This window comes from Natator depressus, chromosome 23, assembly GCF_965152275.1.
Source record: "Natator depressus isolate rNatDep1 chromosome 23, rNatDep2.hap1, whole genome shotgun sequence".
In the NCBI taxonomy this organism is placed as follows: domain Eukaryota; kingdom Metazoa; phylum Chordata; order Testudines; family Cheloniidae; genus Natator; species Natator depressus.
The window spans coordinates 18,904,752-18,919,201 of NC_134256.1; the positions used below are offsets into that span (position 1 = coordinate 18,904,752).

Sequence of the window (14,450 nt, forward strand, 5' to 3'; positions counted from 1 at the left end):
GGGGGCAAGCGGCCGGAGGGGTGGGGGGCAGTTAGGCCGTGGAAGGTGGGGGAGGACGTGGCTGTGGGGGAGCCCTGCTCCGTGGGAGAGGGGGCAGGGCATGGCTGGGCATGTGCCCAGGGAGTGGGGGTTCCTAGGGTGTGGGGAGGCTGCTCCTGGTGGGGGAGGCATGGGTGGGCCTGCTGCAGGGCAGGGGGCCATGCCCAGTGGGGGGAACTGGCGGGGGGGGAGGGAAGTGTGCCCGGTGGCAGAGGGAGGGGGATGTGCTTGGTGGGGGGAGCAGGGAGGGGAGGGGACGGGACATGCTCGGTGGGGGGAGCTGGGGGTGGGGATAGCTTTGGTGGGAGGGGGACGTATGGGGGCCGGTTGTACTTGTCTTTTCGCTCCCACTGAGGTGATCTTGTTTCTTCTCCCCTCCTTTAGGTGCCGCTGTGAAGCCCGCTGCCCCACAGCCCCCCCCAGACCCCGCTGCCCCATTGGCCCGGCACGGCAGCAGCCCCCCGCCCAATGCCCCTGCACCCCCCTTGCAGCCTGCCGACGGGGAGCCCAGGGGAGCCCCGGGGGAGATGCCCGGTGAGCAGCTTAGCCGGCTTCTCAACAAGGCCGCTGCATGTTGGGCATGGGCTTGGGTGGGGAAGCCTCAGCCCAAGCCAGGGACCCCCAACGTCACCCCTGCATCGCCCCAGAGCCTGAGCTCCCATCTGCCACCCCGGGGAAGGGCTCTGTGGGGCTCGGCGGTTGGTCTCTTCCCAGGGAGGTCCAATAAAAGAGATTCTCTTGCCTATCTCGGGGAGGCTATGGGGCAGGGCACATTGGAGGGAGATTGTTTGTGGCGGGCAGGGGGGGGTTGGGGCTTTGTTGGTTGGGCCAGATGTGTGGGTGCCATGGGCATTTGTGGGGGGCATCTTGGGGGGGGGGCTGTCGGGGGGGTTCATTTTGGTGAGTGGAGGGGGCTGGCGATAGAGGGAGCAGGTTGTTGGGGTGGGGACTGTGGGGGGATGGGAATGGAGGGAGCCTGTGGCAGGGGTATAGGGGTTGGCTGGGGGGACACACTGGCAGCAGACTGTGAGGAACGGGGGGCAGCCTGTGGGGTGCTCTCCTGGGCCCTGCCCCTGCTCTGGGCCTGCCCAAGGACTCAGGCCCGTGGGGCTGCTGAACTGCCCCTCACCCCCAGCGCTGGGTCTGCACCCACAGGGTGCCCCATGGCGGGGGGGCTCTCAGCTGGGGCGGGCTCTCACAACCCCCTCTTCCTTCCTCCCCCCCCCGCCCCCCCGGTCTGGTTGCAGGCTTGGCCGAGGTCTTGGCCTGTGTGCGGGATGTGCTGGGCCGCTTCCCGCTGGGGCTGAAGGTGGGGAAGCTGAAGGAGGCGCTGCGGAGCGAGCGTGGGCTGGACCTGGAGGAGCTGAGCCGTCAGCGGGGCTGCGGGGACGCCCTGCACCTGCTCCGGGCTCTGCCCCACCTGTGGCTGGGGGACCCGGGCAAGGGCGACGCCTGCCTGGCCCGGCTGAGCGCGGGTAGGGGGGCAAGCGGCCGGAGGGGTGGGGGGCAGTTAGGCCGTGGAAGGTGGGGGAGGACATGGCTGTGGGGGAGCCCTGCTCCGTGGGAGAGGGGACAGGGCATGGCTGGGCCTGTGCCCAGGGAGTGGGGGTTTCTGGGGTGTGGGGAGGCTGCTCCTGGTGGGGGAGGCATGGGTGGGCCTGCTGCAGGGCAGGGGGCCATGCCCAGTGGGGGGAACTGGCCGGGGGTGGGGGAGGGAAATGTGCCCGGTGGCAGAGGGAGGGGGATGTGCTTGGTGGGGGGAGGGGAGGGGAGGGGAGGGGACGTGCCCGGTGGCAGGGCGAGGGGGATGTGCTTGGTGGGGGGAGCGAGGAGGGGAGGGGACTTGCCCGGTGGTGGGAGGAGGGGGAGGGGGATGTGCTTGGTGGGGGGGGAGGGGAGGGGACATGCCCGGTGGGGGGAGCTGGGGGTGGGGATAGCTTTGGCGGGAGGGGGACATGTGGGGGCCGGTTGTACTTGTCTTTTCACTCCCACTGAGGCGATCTTGTTTCTTCTCCCCTCCTTTAGGTGCCGCTGTGAAGACCCCTGCCCCACAGCCCCCCCCAGACACCGCTGCCCCATCGGCCCGGCACGGCAGCAGCCCCCCGCCCGATGCCCCTGCACCCCCATTGCAGCCTGCCGACGGGGAGGCCAGGGGAGCCCCGGGGGAGACGCCCGGTGAGCAGCTTAGCCGGCTTCTCAGCAAGGCCGCTGCGTGTGGGGCATGGGCTTGGGTGGGGAAGTCTCAGCCCAAGCCAGGGACCCCCAATGCCACCCCTGCATCGCCCCAGAGCCTGAGGTCCTGTCTGCCACCCCAGGGAAGGGCTCTGTGGGGCTCGGCGGTTGGTCTCTTTTCCCAGGGTGGTCCAATAAAAGAGATTCTCTTGCCTATCTCGGGGAGGCTATGGGGCAGGGCACATTGGAGGGAGATTGTTTGTGGCGGGGGTCGGGGGGGTTGGGGCTTTGTTGGTTGGGCCAGATGTGTGGGTGCCATGGGCATTTGTGGGGGGGCATCTTGGGGGGGACTCTCGGGGGGGTTCATTTTGGTGGGTGGAGGGGCTGTAGGGGGGACTGGGGATAGAGGGAGCAGGTTGTTGGGGTGGGGACCGTGGGGGGATGGGGATGGGAATGGAGGGAGCCCACGGCAGGGGTATAGGGGTTGGCTGGGGGGACACACTGGCAGCAGACTGTGAGGAGGGGGGGCCAGCCTGTGGGGTGCTCTCCTGGGCCCTGCCCCTGCTCTGGGGATGCCCGAGGACTCAGGCCCGTGGGGCTGCCAAACTGCCCCTCACCCCCAGCACCGGCTCTGTACCCACGGGGCGGGGGGGGGGAGGGAAATGTGCCTGGTGGCAGGGGGAGGGGGATGTGCTTGGTGGGGGGAGGGGGATGTGCTTGGTGGGGGGAGGGGAGGGGACGGGACGGGGACGTGCCCGGTGGCGGGAGGAGGGGGAGGGGGATGTGCTTGGTGGGGGGAGCGGGGAGGGGAGGGGAGGAGACGGGACATGCCCAGTGGTGGGAGCTGGGGGTGGGGATAGCTTTGGTGGGAGGGGGACGTATGGGGGCCGGCTGTACTTGTCTTTTCACTCCCACTGAGGCGATCTTGTTTCTTCTCCCCTCCTTTAGGTGCCGCTGTGAAGCCCACTGCCCCACAGCCCCCTCCAGACTCCGCTGCCCCATTGGCCCGGCACGGCAGCAGCCCCCCGCCCGATGCCCCTGCACCCCCCTTGCAACCTGCCGACGGGGAGGCCAGGGGAGCCCCGGGGGAGACGCCCGGTGAGCAGCTTAGCCGGCTTCTCAGCAAGGCCGCTGCGTGTGGGGCATGGGCTTGGGTGGGGAAGTCTCAGCCCAAGCCAGGGACCCCCAATGCCACCCCTGCATCGCCCCAGAGCCTGAGGTCCTGTCTGCCACCCTGGGGAAGGGCTCTGTGGGGCTTGGCGGTTGGTCTCTTTTCCCAGGGTGGTCCAATAAAAGAGATTCTCTTGCCTATCTCGGGGAGGCTATGGGGCAGGGCACATTGGAGGGAGATTGTTTGTGGCGGGGGGTTGGGGCTTTGTTGGTTGGGCCAGATGTGTGGGTTCCATGGGCATTTGTGGGGGGGCATCGTGGGGGGACTCTCGGGGGGGTTCATTTTGGTGGGTGGAGGGGCTGTAGGGGGGGCTGGGGATAGAGGGAGCAGGTTGTTGGGGTGGGGACCGTGGGGGGATGGGAATGGAGGGAGCCCACGGCAGGGGTATAGGGGTTGGCTGGGGGGACACACTGGCAGCAGACTGAGGAGGGGGGGCCAGCCTGTGGGGTGCTCTCCTGGGCCCTGCCCCTGCTCTGGGGATGCCCGAGGACTCAGGCCCGTGGGGCTGCCAAACTGCCCCTCATCCCCAGCGCCGGGTCTACACCCACAGGGTGCCCCATGGCGGGGGGGCTCTCAGCTGGGGCGGGCTCTCACAACTCCCTCTTCCTTCCTTCCTTCCTTCCTTCCTCCTCCCCCCCCCCGGTCTGGTTGCAGGCTTGGCTGAGGTCTTGGCCTGTGTGCAGGATGTGCTGGGCCGCTTCCCGCTGGGGCTGAAGGTGGGGAAGCTGAAGGAGGCGCTGTGGAGCGAGCGCGGGCTGGACCTGGAGGAGCTGAGCCGTCAGCGGGGCTGCGGGGATGCCCTGCACCTGCTCCGGGCTCTGCCCCACCTGTGGCTGGGGGACCCGGGCAAGGGTGACGCCTGCCTGGCCCGGCTGAGCGCGGGTAGGGGGGCAAGCGGCCGGGGGGGGGCAGGCAGCTAGGCCTATGGCGGGAGAAGCAGCTGGGGCCATGCACGGTGTGGAAGGTGGGGGAGGACACAGCTGTGGGGGGCTGTGTTCTGTGGGGGGCGGGCAGCGCATGGCTGGGCATGTGCCCGGAGGGTGGGGGTTGCAGGGCACAATTGGGGTTATGGGCTGTGAGGAGGCCATGCCTGGCAGGGGGAGGCATGGGTGGGCCTGCCCCGGGGTGGGGGGCCCTGTGCCCGCTGCCTGGAGGTGGACCCGTGGGGGCCTCACGCTCTCACTCCATTGAGGGGCTGTGTTGTTTCTTTTCCCCTCCTCGTCAGATGCTGCTGTTAATGCCCCTGCTCCCCCTGCCCCCTCCCGGCCTGCTGAGGCGGGGGGGCCGGGCGCTGCAGGCCCAGCGAGGCAGAGGCGGGGCCAGCGGTGGGTGGCAAAGCCCGGTGCGATGGAGGCGTTGATCCGGGGCGCCCTGGCTCCCTGCCCCTTTGGTATGCGGGTGAAGAGCCTGAAGAAGCTGTTGGCGGGGAAGCATGGAGCCAAGCTGGAGGCCTTCAGCCAGGCCAGAGGCTACGGGGATGTGGTCTCCTTCCTGGGGGACGTCCCGGGACTCACGCTCCGGGACCCAGAGAGGGGCAACAACTGCATCGTGCAGCTCCAGAGAGGTAGGGAGTGCGGCCCGGAGCCAGGCTCACCAAAATAAATCCCCTGACAGTCCCCCCAAGATGCCCCCCACAAATGCCCATGGCACCCACACAAAATGTGACGCCAACCTGGGACCCTGACTTACTCCAGTCTGCCCTGTTGTTACCTGCACGCATTAGGGCACCCCACCTTTTCCCAGGCCGTAAGGCTCCAGGCGTAACCCGGTTAATTTAGTTATCCCACCTTTTCCCAATTCGTAGGGCTCCAGGTGAAAAGCACCTACCCGTATCCTATCCGTAGGGCTCCGGGTGTAACTACTTCTGCAGGTGAACGAGCCTTACCCAGTAATATCCTACATAATCTCTATTAACAATCACCAAAACCAGACGGCACACACTACACATATGGTGCTCCCCACGCCCAATACGACGGGAACTTTTCTTGATGGCTGGTCCGGATCAGGCCCATCGGGGGGACTCCGGTTTCTGCCCGGTGTCGTTGGCAGAGCGTTGAGGTCTGGCAGCTCTGATCTCTGGGGCTGTGTCCTGGAGCTGGTTCCCAAAGAACTTCCTTTTGGACCCCAGTTTATACAGTGAAACTCGAGCCCTGCTTAGCTATATCTTAACCAATCGTTATACTGAAATCTATCTAACCAATCCTGACATAGTGTAACCAAATTCTCTAACCAATCCTACCCCACCACCTTAATTAATTTACACCTAGGAAAATTAATTATGTAACAGACTGAAACAGAGAACCAGACAGAGACCATACAGACAAACAATAGGGAAGTGAGGACCATAATGACAGAACAATAACGAAATGAGGATTTCATAACCACAGCTATTGAGAAGTGATTTCTTGCCAGACAGGACGCTGTCAAACTCCGTTTTCTTTAACCATCTCAAGATCTGTTTCTTTATCTGGCGACAGTGGGGGCCATTAGGCCGGGGTCTCCTTCTTAGCAGCCTGGTATGACATTGTTCGAATGTCCTGTAGATGGAAACTGAGGATTTGACTTTCTGCTTCTCAGCTAATGGCTGCTGCTCGGCTGCTCTTTTAATCTGGCTGCAGACTAAGGCCTTCTCCTTACACTCTCACCCCTTCACCTTTCCCCAAGACGACCCCTGGCAGGCCGGGGCGTGGCTGGCATGTTAGGGTTCGGGGTGGCCAGTGAGGGCCCCATTCTGCCTTCTCCAGGGTCCCCGCATCCCCACGCAGCTTCCTGACCCGGGGAAGCAGCTGCCGGCATCCCCCCAGAGCCGGGGTGGCCGCCAGCTGGGAGGCCGGGGAGCGGGACCCAGAACCTGCTGCCGTGCCGGAGAGAGGTAAGGTGATCAAATGTGGAAAATCAGGAGATTTTTTGTGGGGGGAGGGTAAAGCCCCTAATATTGGGATGTCTGGGCACCCTAGGGAGAAGTGAGGGGGCTGTGCCGGGTTGGGGCGGGGGGGAGTAGCCCAAAGGGCTGCGTTACCTTTGTTATATTCACCTGCAACCTACAGGTCCGTATCCATAGAGAAATGGCCCCACACTTGCCCTTCGGTTTTGGGGACCTTGGACTCTAAACCGCCGTGGCAGGAACAGGGAAGTGATAACCGCAAAACCCGTTGGAGCCGGGGTGCGCTGATGAGTTAAAATGCCATCAGCCCTGTCCCTCCCCTTGCCAGATTTCACGGGCAAGGTCTGATTTCACGGTCCGTGACACATTCTTCCTGGCTGTGAATTTGGTAGGGCCCTACCTATTGGATAAGTACACCCGATGAAAAGGGTGAGGAAGTTAGATTTTGGCACAGAAGGCTGAGCACTCGAATGAATCATAGACCTGGAAGGGACCTCGAGAGGGCATCTAGTCCAGTCCCCTGCACGCATGGCAGGACTAAGGATTATCTAGACCATCCCTGACAGGGGTTTGTCCAACCTGCTCTTAAAAATCCCCAGTAATGAAGATTCCACAACCTCCCTGGGCAACTTATTCCAGTGTTTAGGAAAAACTTCCTGTCAGTGGTTAATGTCCAACGTAACCCCCACTTGCTGCAATTTAAGCCCATTGCTTCTGGTCCTATCCTCAGAGGTTAACGAGAATTTTCTCCCTCCTCCTTGTAACAACCTTTTATGGACTTGAAAACTGTTATCACGTCCCCTCTGACTTCTCTTCTCCAGACTAAACAAACCCGTGTTTTTTCAATCTTCTCTCGTAGCTCATGTTTTCTAGACCTTTCATCATTTTTGTTGCTCTTCTTTGGACTTTGTCCAGTTTGTCCACATCTTTCCTGAAATGTGGCGCCCAGAACTGGACACCATGCTCCAGTTGAGGCCGAATCAGCGCGGAGCAGAGCGGAAGAATCACTTCTCGTGTCTTGCTTACGACACTCCCGCTAATACAGCCCAGAAAGATGTTCGCTTTTTTTGCAACAATGTGACACTGTTGACTTGTATTTAGCTTGTGATCCATTCTGACCCCCAGACCCCTTCCCGCAGTACTCCTTCCGAGGCCGTCATTTCCCATTCTGTGTGTGTGCAACTGATTGCTCCTCCTAAGTGGAGCGCTTTGCATTTGTCCTGATTGAATTTCATCCTGTTCACTTCAGACCATTTCTCCTGTTTGTCCAGATCATTTTGAATTTTAATCCTGTCCCCCAAAGCACTCACAACCCCTCGAAGGGTTATTCATGATAGCGCTCGGGCCCTGTAATAGGGCCAACCACCGTGTGGAGGGGGCTAGCTAGCCGTCACTTGGGCCTTCAGCTCTGTTGTTATCTGCTGTCCTTGAGCGTTGAGGAACCAGGACCATCAGACCTTTGTCTCTGCTCTCCACGCCCTTGAGGAAGGGTGTGAGCATGCAGATCTAGGAGTATGATACTCCAGGTATCCCCAATAGTGTATTGTTCCTATCTCGTTATGAGCTTTTCTGGCTTTATTACCGATCTTAATCAAAATCGCCGCGGCTTTGCTTTTCCCCTGGTGCGAGTGTCCTTGCCAGACGCCCCGAGGTTCCCGCCAAGGTATCAAACTCTGTGGTATTAGCCTGGTTCTGGGACAAGAGCCTTATTCCCGCCGGATCAACTGGCCATCGATACAAGTATTGTTAACGTTGAATAGGATAGGGCGACGCTCCCCACACAGGTGTGTATGGAGGGCCAAACCGATCACCCCAGATCCCAGCGATCGGGGTTGGAGAGGGGGTGCAGATCCGAATGGGCCAGAATCCAAGGAATAGCTATAGGCCAGTGAGAGGGTGTGTAGGGGCTGCCCCCTAGTGGAGGGTAGGGGAATTGTAGCCTGTGTGCTGGAAGAAGTGGGGTGTAGCTGGTTTCCCCCTCCCACCCTAGGACATGAGAAACTCGGATTCATCCCTTCCCGGTTCCCTGGAGCCAGCCAGTCCCTGCCCTTGCGCTGGATGGGAGCTGGCGCCCCCTAGAGGGGAAAAAGCCCCATTCCCCACCCCTGAGCTTTGCGATCTTTCTTCCCTCGTCCTTTGTGCAGGCGTGACTGAGGTCCTGACGCTGCTCAAGTGCCTGCTACGCCCATACAAGTCTGGCCTGCGGCTGCAGAAGGTGCAGGAGTTGCTGCTGGAGAGACACAGGCTGGATCTGAAGCGGTTTGTCAGCTCCCAGGGCGAGGAGGACGTGCTGGGATTCCTGCAGAGGCGCCTGCCCGCACTGCAGTACAGGCAGGCGGAGAAGGGGGAGAATTGTATCGTCTGGCTGGGGACAGGTACGATGGGGGGGTGGAGGGGACGGGACAATAAATCCCACTCAGAGCTGGGAACAGAACCCAGGAGTCCTGGCTCCCCGCCCCTCCCCTCCCTGCTCAAACCACTAGGCCCCCACTCCCCTCCCGGAGCCAGGGAGAGAACCCAGGAGTCCTGGCTCCCCCTGGACCGGCAATCAGAACTCCATTCCACAGGCCAGAGCCCCGCCCCTAGCTCTCCATGGGGCCATCGGGGGTAGCTGAGACCTGGATTCCTTATTGTCTGTCTCCCCGGCTGTGGGGCAGGCTGCGGGGCTCCCCCACCCATCCATGGCGTATACCTGCCTTTGCTCCAGTGCATTGTGGGAAAAGTCCAGGCAGGTCCGGAGCGGGATGCAGGCAGAGCGGTAGCTGCCGTGCATGCTGGGGGATGCCATGTGCCTGTTATCCACCCTGACCTGATGGCACTTTTCCACCCCCCCTCCTCTAGGGCAGAAGAAAGGCACTGGATCTTTGCCCCCTGACAGTACCCGCCCTCTGCCCAGCTCCAAGAGGTGCCTTCTCCCAACGAACGCTGCAGTGCGCCCGGCCCCACCCGCCACCGACTGCCTCAACCCTCGGCTGCCAAGTGCTACCACCAACCGGCCTCTGCTTCCCAGCCTGCCCTCGGGCCGGGAGCCCTTCCGCGCCCCAGCTGTCCTGGGCAAGCTGGGAAAATCACCAAGGGCCAACCCCCGCCTCCCAGCCTGGTTACTGAGCCCACCCCGGACCACCAGCGCCTGCTCAGGCCTGCGAGCAGAGGAGGGGACCCAGGAGTCCAAGGCCAGGCCTGCCAGCGCCCCCTTGGCCCTGCGAGCAGAGGAGGGGACCCAGGAGTCCAGGGCCAGGCCTGCCAGCGCCCCCTTGGCCCTGCGAACAGAGGAGGGGACCCAGGAGTCCAGGGCCAGGCCTGCCAGCGCCCCCTTGGCCCTGCGAGCAGAGGAGGGGACCCAGGAGTCCGGGGCCCAGCCCCCTGAGGACCTGAGGGAGCTGAAGCAGAAGGTGGGGGCCATCCTGGCCGGGCATCCCGGGGGCATGTCCCTCTTCCAGTTCCGTGCCGCATACAGCGCTGCCCACCAGCACCCGCTGCCCCTGGGCCGCACGGCCTCCACCAAGCAGCGGCTGGCGCAGATGCCCGACGTGGTGCGGATGCAGGGCTGCGGGGTGCAGATGCTGCTGCTGCCAGTGGACCCCAGCGGACCCCCTGGGGGAGAGCCTGGTACGTAACGGGGGGGCAGCTGCCTTGCATGGTGCGGGGGGGATATTGAGGGGCTGGGCTGGGTCCCTCACAAGGGGTGTGTGATTGGGGGGCGGTCAGGCTGGGCCACTCTGTCGTTTTGTGACTGGCTCGGCCAGTCCTCCTCCTTCCCAGCTCTCCCTGTGGCGGGACATCTCCCACAATGCCCTGCTGGTGCCGCTCACTGTGTGGCCCACCCCAGAGCAGCCCAGACCTTTCCAGAATGCACTGGGGCATAATGCACAGCATGGCGGGACGTTTCCCAGCATGCATTGCTGGTGCTGCGCTGCATCCCACTGTCTGAGGCACGCTGGGCATTTCCCAGAATGCACTGGGCAGGCAGTGCATCGATGGCGGGGCAGGACTCTGTCCCCCGTGCTGGTTGGTCAGAGGATAAAAGCCTCCAACAGCTGCCGGCTGAGGGAGCTCCCCTGCCAGCCCAAGCACCGTCTAGCGCTGAGCTTGGCAGGCCCAAACCCTGCGGGCAGGGGCAGGGACGTGGTTCAGCCTTGGGGGTGGCACCGGGTCAGACCCGCTGGGTTGGCTCTGCCCCACTGTCAGTGGGATTTAACTGGGTTTGTTTTTCAAGGTCTTGCCCTGTGGATCCCGCAAGAAGCTGCTGCCCTGGCTGGGGACCCCGACAACCCACCTGATCCCCCTCCTGCCCCTGCTGTTTCTGACCCAGCTGGGGACTCCCACGTTCCAGCCAAGCCCTGTTCCACTCTGGCCGAGATCCCCCCAGCTCCCACCCTGACTGGGGACCCCAACACTCCAGCTGAGCCCCCTCCCCTGCCTGCAGCTCCCACCCTGACTGGGGATCCCGACACCCCAGCTAAGCCCCTTCCCACCTTGGCCGAGATCCCTCCGGTCCTCACAGCTCCTGACCGAGCTGGGGACCCCAAAGTCCCAGTCGAGCCCCCTCCCACCTTCGTGGATCCAAGACGGGGGCCGAGCTCCCAGGCCCTTCAGCGCCCAGAAGCCGCCAGACCTGAAGCCAGCTGGGAGTTACCCAACTTGGTGCCCAGTGCCCCCGTGGTTCTCCCAGCATCGGGGCCAGGCAGCAGCTCGTGGTTCAAGGTTGGGGCAGAGTCTCCCCTGGCCCCGGGTGATCCCGGTGCTGCTGCTCGACCGGTCGTGTACCCTCCTCCCCAGGAGGTCCCCCCGGCCCCTGCTGCAGGCCCAGAGCCGCCCTCCCTGTGCCCAGCGTCACTGGGGCCACCCCAGGCCCGGCTCAAGAGGGTCCAACTGGTGCCTTCCTTCCAAGACCACCCCTGGGCTGGGGATGCCCCTCGGGCAGAGCCGGTCCTTAAAGTCCTGGGTCAGAACCAGGGCACGTCAGCAGCTGTGGGATCCCCTGTGGGCCCGATCCCTGCAGATCCATCCATGGGCCAGGCCATCTCCCCTGCTAAGCAGCTCCCAGTGGTGGCCCCGGATCCCCTCCCACCTCCAGATGCCAGTGTCTTAGCGACCCCCGAGCGGGGCTGGCCAGAGACCGGGCCAGGTGGAGATGTTGGCTCTCCTGTTGACCCCTTGCGGCGCTGCAGTCCGACCCAGCTGGTCCCCTCTGCAGGGAGGACCCAGCCGGGCCCGTGGGGCGAGATCCTCTCCGCCCCACTGGCCCACTCGCCGCCACGCAACACCGACACCTGCATTATCCTATAGCCACCGCTGGCAACTCAGGCTGGCGACTCTGGGGTGGAGCAGGTCGGCCTGCGGCCAACTCAGCACAGTGCCTGCCGGAGAGGTCGGGAAATGAACCCCTGTGATTTCCCCAATAGGGGGCACTGGGGCATTTCTCCCCCCAGGACTTGATTGGGGAGTGACGATCTCTTTAGTGGGCTTGAAAACGTGGGCTCACAACTTTACAGAAGTGGCCACTGGCTATTTTGGCGGGGGAGGTGGCTTAACTTCAGGACTCCCAACTCCAGACCCGCCCTGAGACCACCCCCGCCCGGCCCCCCCCGCAGCTCCACCGAATCGCGAGTGCTCGGTGGTTCCGGAAACCAGTCGTGGCTTTTCAACCGCACGTTGCCCCAAACCGGTGGCCACTTCCTGAAAGCGGTGGCCAGCCACCGACGTCTCAGGGAAACCGGCCGGGGTCCCGCGTGCAGCATTTACATTTTATCCATTAAATTTTCTAAGAAGCGGCAGCCAAAGCTCCCATGTGGTTTGCTTTCGCCGGCGTCTCTTGAAGTGGCTGGGGCCTGTAACTCTTCGCTTGCCACGGCTTAGCCCGGCCTCCGCCTTTGTTCCGGCGTCCGAATTACTTCTGCAGCGCCAGCGGGTGAGTGCAGGGGCGTCGTTTTGCCGCTCTGTGCCTCGGTTTCCCCAAGCTGCAGGATGGGATTAATGATCGTGACCAGCTGGGTAAGATGTACAGATTGTTTTGACGTGTACTGATGAAAAGCCCTTCCCAAGCTGGATGGGTGGGGGTGGGGGGTGTTTCCAAAATCTCCAATGCACAGGGGGGAGGCCTTATAAAATCTCCCACAATGCACTGGAGGGACAGTGTGAAGGGGAATCAATTGTCCATCCCCCTCACTGCCCCGCCCGGCCAAGGGCCCTGCCCAAGACTGAGTATCCAGCCCCCCCCCCCCCCCCCCGGTCCACTGACCCCAAAGACAGTGTCTGGCCCTCTCCAAGACAGATCACCACTCCCAACACAGGAATATTGGTGTTTACGGCCCCCATCCCTGGGGCATCTGTCCCATGCCCCCCAGCCCCTTTTCTCCCCCCTCTTTTCCTCCTAGGGCCCCCCATATTTCCATTGCACAACACCCCCCTCCCCCTCTGAGCATCTCAGCATTCTTCCCCCAAATCTACCCCCCCACCCATGGGCTCAGCTTGATTTAGCCACAGGCTACTCCAGGCCCTGCCTATTGCACATGTAGGTGGGGAGCCAAACGGGGGTGGGGGGGGTGTTGAGGTGCTCCCTAGCCTCCCCCATGGGAGTTTGAGGGGGCTGGGGAGGGACTCATCTAGCTGCCCGCCCCCAAGTTCCACTCTGGCAGAGATTCCCCCCCAGCTCCCCCAAGAGTCACAGCTGGGGGGTGGGGGGGGGTGCTTTTCCTACCAACCATCTCTGCTAAGCCAGGGCAGCTCTGGCTGGGGGTGGAGTCTGAAGATGGGGGGGGGGGAAGGGGAGGCAGTGCCCCCCCCTCCCCCGTGGTCATGGGACAGGTTCAGGAACTGGAAGTCTGAGGGGGGCAGCTGGGCTGGGGGGGGAGGTAAGGGGGGGAAGATGGGGAAGAAGCTGGGGTGGGGCTCTTTCCCATGGAGCCATTGCCCCCCACCCCCACCTGTTGGCCATCTTTGCTGTGGGCAGCATGGCCTCAGATTTCCACCGTCCCCCTTTCAGGCAGCGGGTCCTAGAGATACCCCTCGTCTTCCCTTCTTGGCTCAGGGCATGGGCCTGTGAGTTGTTTCACTGGGGAACAGAAACAGATGGTCCAAATCTTGCATTTTCTGCCCCCTGGCGCCATCCTGTTTGCTTGCAAGGAGGGCGCGCCGAATCCCGTTTCCCTGGGTGCAGCGCCTGTCTCCTTCCTCACCATGTCAAGTCCACCTTCCCCGTGGGTTCTGGGCCCACCAGAAGCTCACTTTTTGCTGGCTTGCGTGAGCCGCTTGCTAAACCAGCCTGTAGCCCCTGGGTTAGTTATTGCTGCCTTGGGCCGTGGCTTCTTTTGTTTACAGTATCGCTGTGTAAAGATGGGATTTAATTGCTCCTCTATAAGCCAAAGCCCAGATTCATCGTGTCTAAACCCAGATGGGACCATTGCGATCACCTAGCCCAACGCAGGCCATAGGGTTGCCCCTGTGCAAACTAGAGCAGATCTTTTAGGGAAAGGGCCTGTCTTGATTTTAAAATGGCCACCGATGGCTCCGGTCAGTCAGTGGTTAATTGCCCTCCCTGGGAACAATTCACACCTTTTTCCCAGTCTGGATGGGTCTGGCTTGATTATCCCATTTCCCTTCCCCATGGGGGGGGGCCTATATATGGGACCAAGTCCCTCTAACCCCTCCATCTCTCTGCACAGCCAGGAGGCTGGACCCAGGCATGTGGAGCAGAGAATCTCTCAGGCAGGGGGGAGGTGAACCACTGCCCCTTGGGAGCACAATACCCCCCGCCCAAACACTCCTGCTAACGGCTGCACCCTGGGATTGAACCCCCAACCCTGCGAGTACCAGCTAGAGGAACTGCCCCTGAGCTGGGCGCATCAGGCTCCACACAGAGCAGCCACTGGAGGGTGCTGGGGTATCGGGGGCGGGGGCTCGAGGGTGAGTTTGTGGGGGCAGGTTCAGGGGAGCGGGTCTGTGGGTGAGTTTAGGAAGAAGGTTTGGAGGAGGGCTCCCGAGGGTGAGTTTGGGGGGGCAGTCTCACAGGAGGGGGCCATGGGTGAGTTTGGGGGGGCAGGGGCCTGTGGGTGAGTTTGGGGAGGCAGGCTCAGGGGCGGAGGGGGCCGGGCAGCACAGGAGCAGGCTCGGGGGAGGAGGGGGCCCAAGGGTGAGTTTGTGGGGGCAAGCTCGGGGGTGGCAGGATCCACCCATGCCAGCCCG

At 62.8% G+C, this 14,450-nt stretch overlaps 1 protein-coding gene across 1 annotated transcript; it reads left to right on the forward strand.

The window, feature by feature from the left end:
- Nucleotides 1-302: 302 nt before the first annotated feature.
- Nucleotides 303-11,823, forward strand: LOC141976870 (uncharacterized). The gene is made up of 10 exons (XM_074938036.1): nucleotides 303-309; nucleotides 424-573; nucleotides 1,287-1,514; nucleotides 2,065-2,214; nucleotides 3,160-3,309; nucleotides 4,037-4,264; nucleotides 4,608-4,946; nucleotides 8,411-8,641; nucleotides 9,108-9,875; nucleotides 10,483-11,823. The coding sequence occupies exons 1-10, from the start codon at nucleotides 303-305 to the stop codon at nucleotides 11,553-11,555; spliced, it is 3,324 nt and encodes a 1,107-aa protein (XP_074794137.1). The 3' UTR covers nucleotides 11,556-11,823.
- The last annotated feature ends 2,627 nt before the right edge of the window (nucleotides 11,824-14,450 follow it).

Coding starts and splice junctions, on each gene's coding strand:
- LOC141976870 (XM_074938036.1), top strand. Junction 1,515..2,064: donor CCTGGCCCGGCTGAGCGCGG/GTAGGGGGGCAA, acceptor CCCCTCCTTTAG/GTGCCGCTGTGAAGACCCCT. Junction 4,265..4,607: donor CCTGGCCCGGCTGAGCGCGG/GTAGGGGGGCAA, acceptor CCTCCTCGTCAG/ATGCTGCTGTTAATGCCCCT.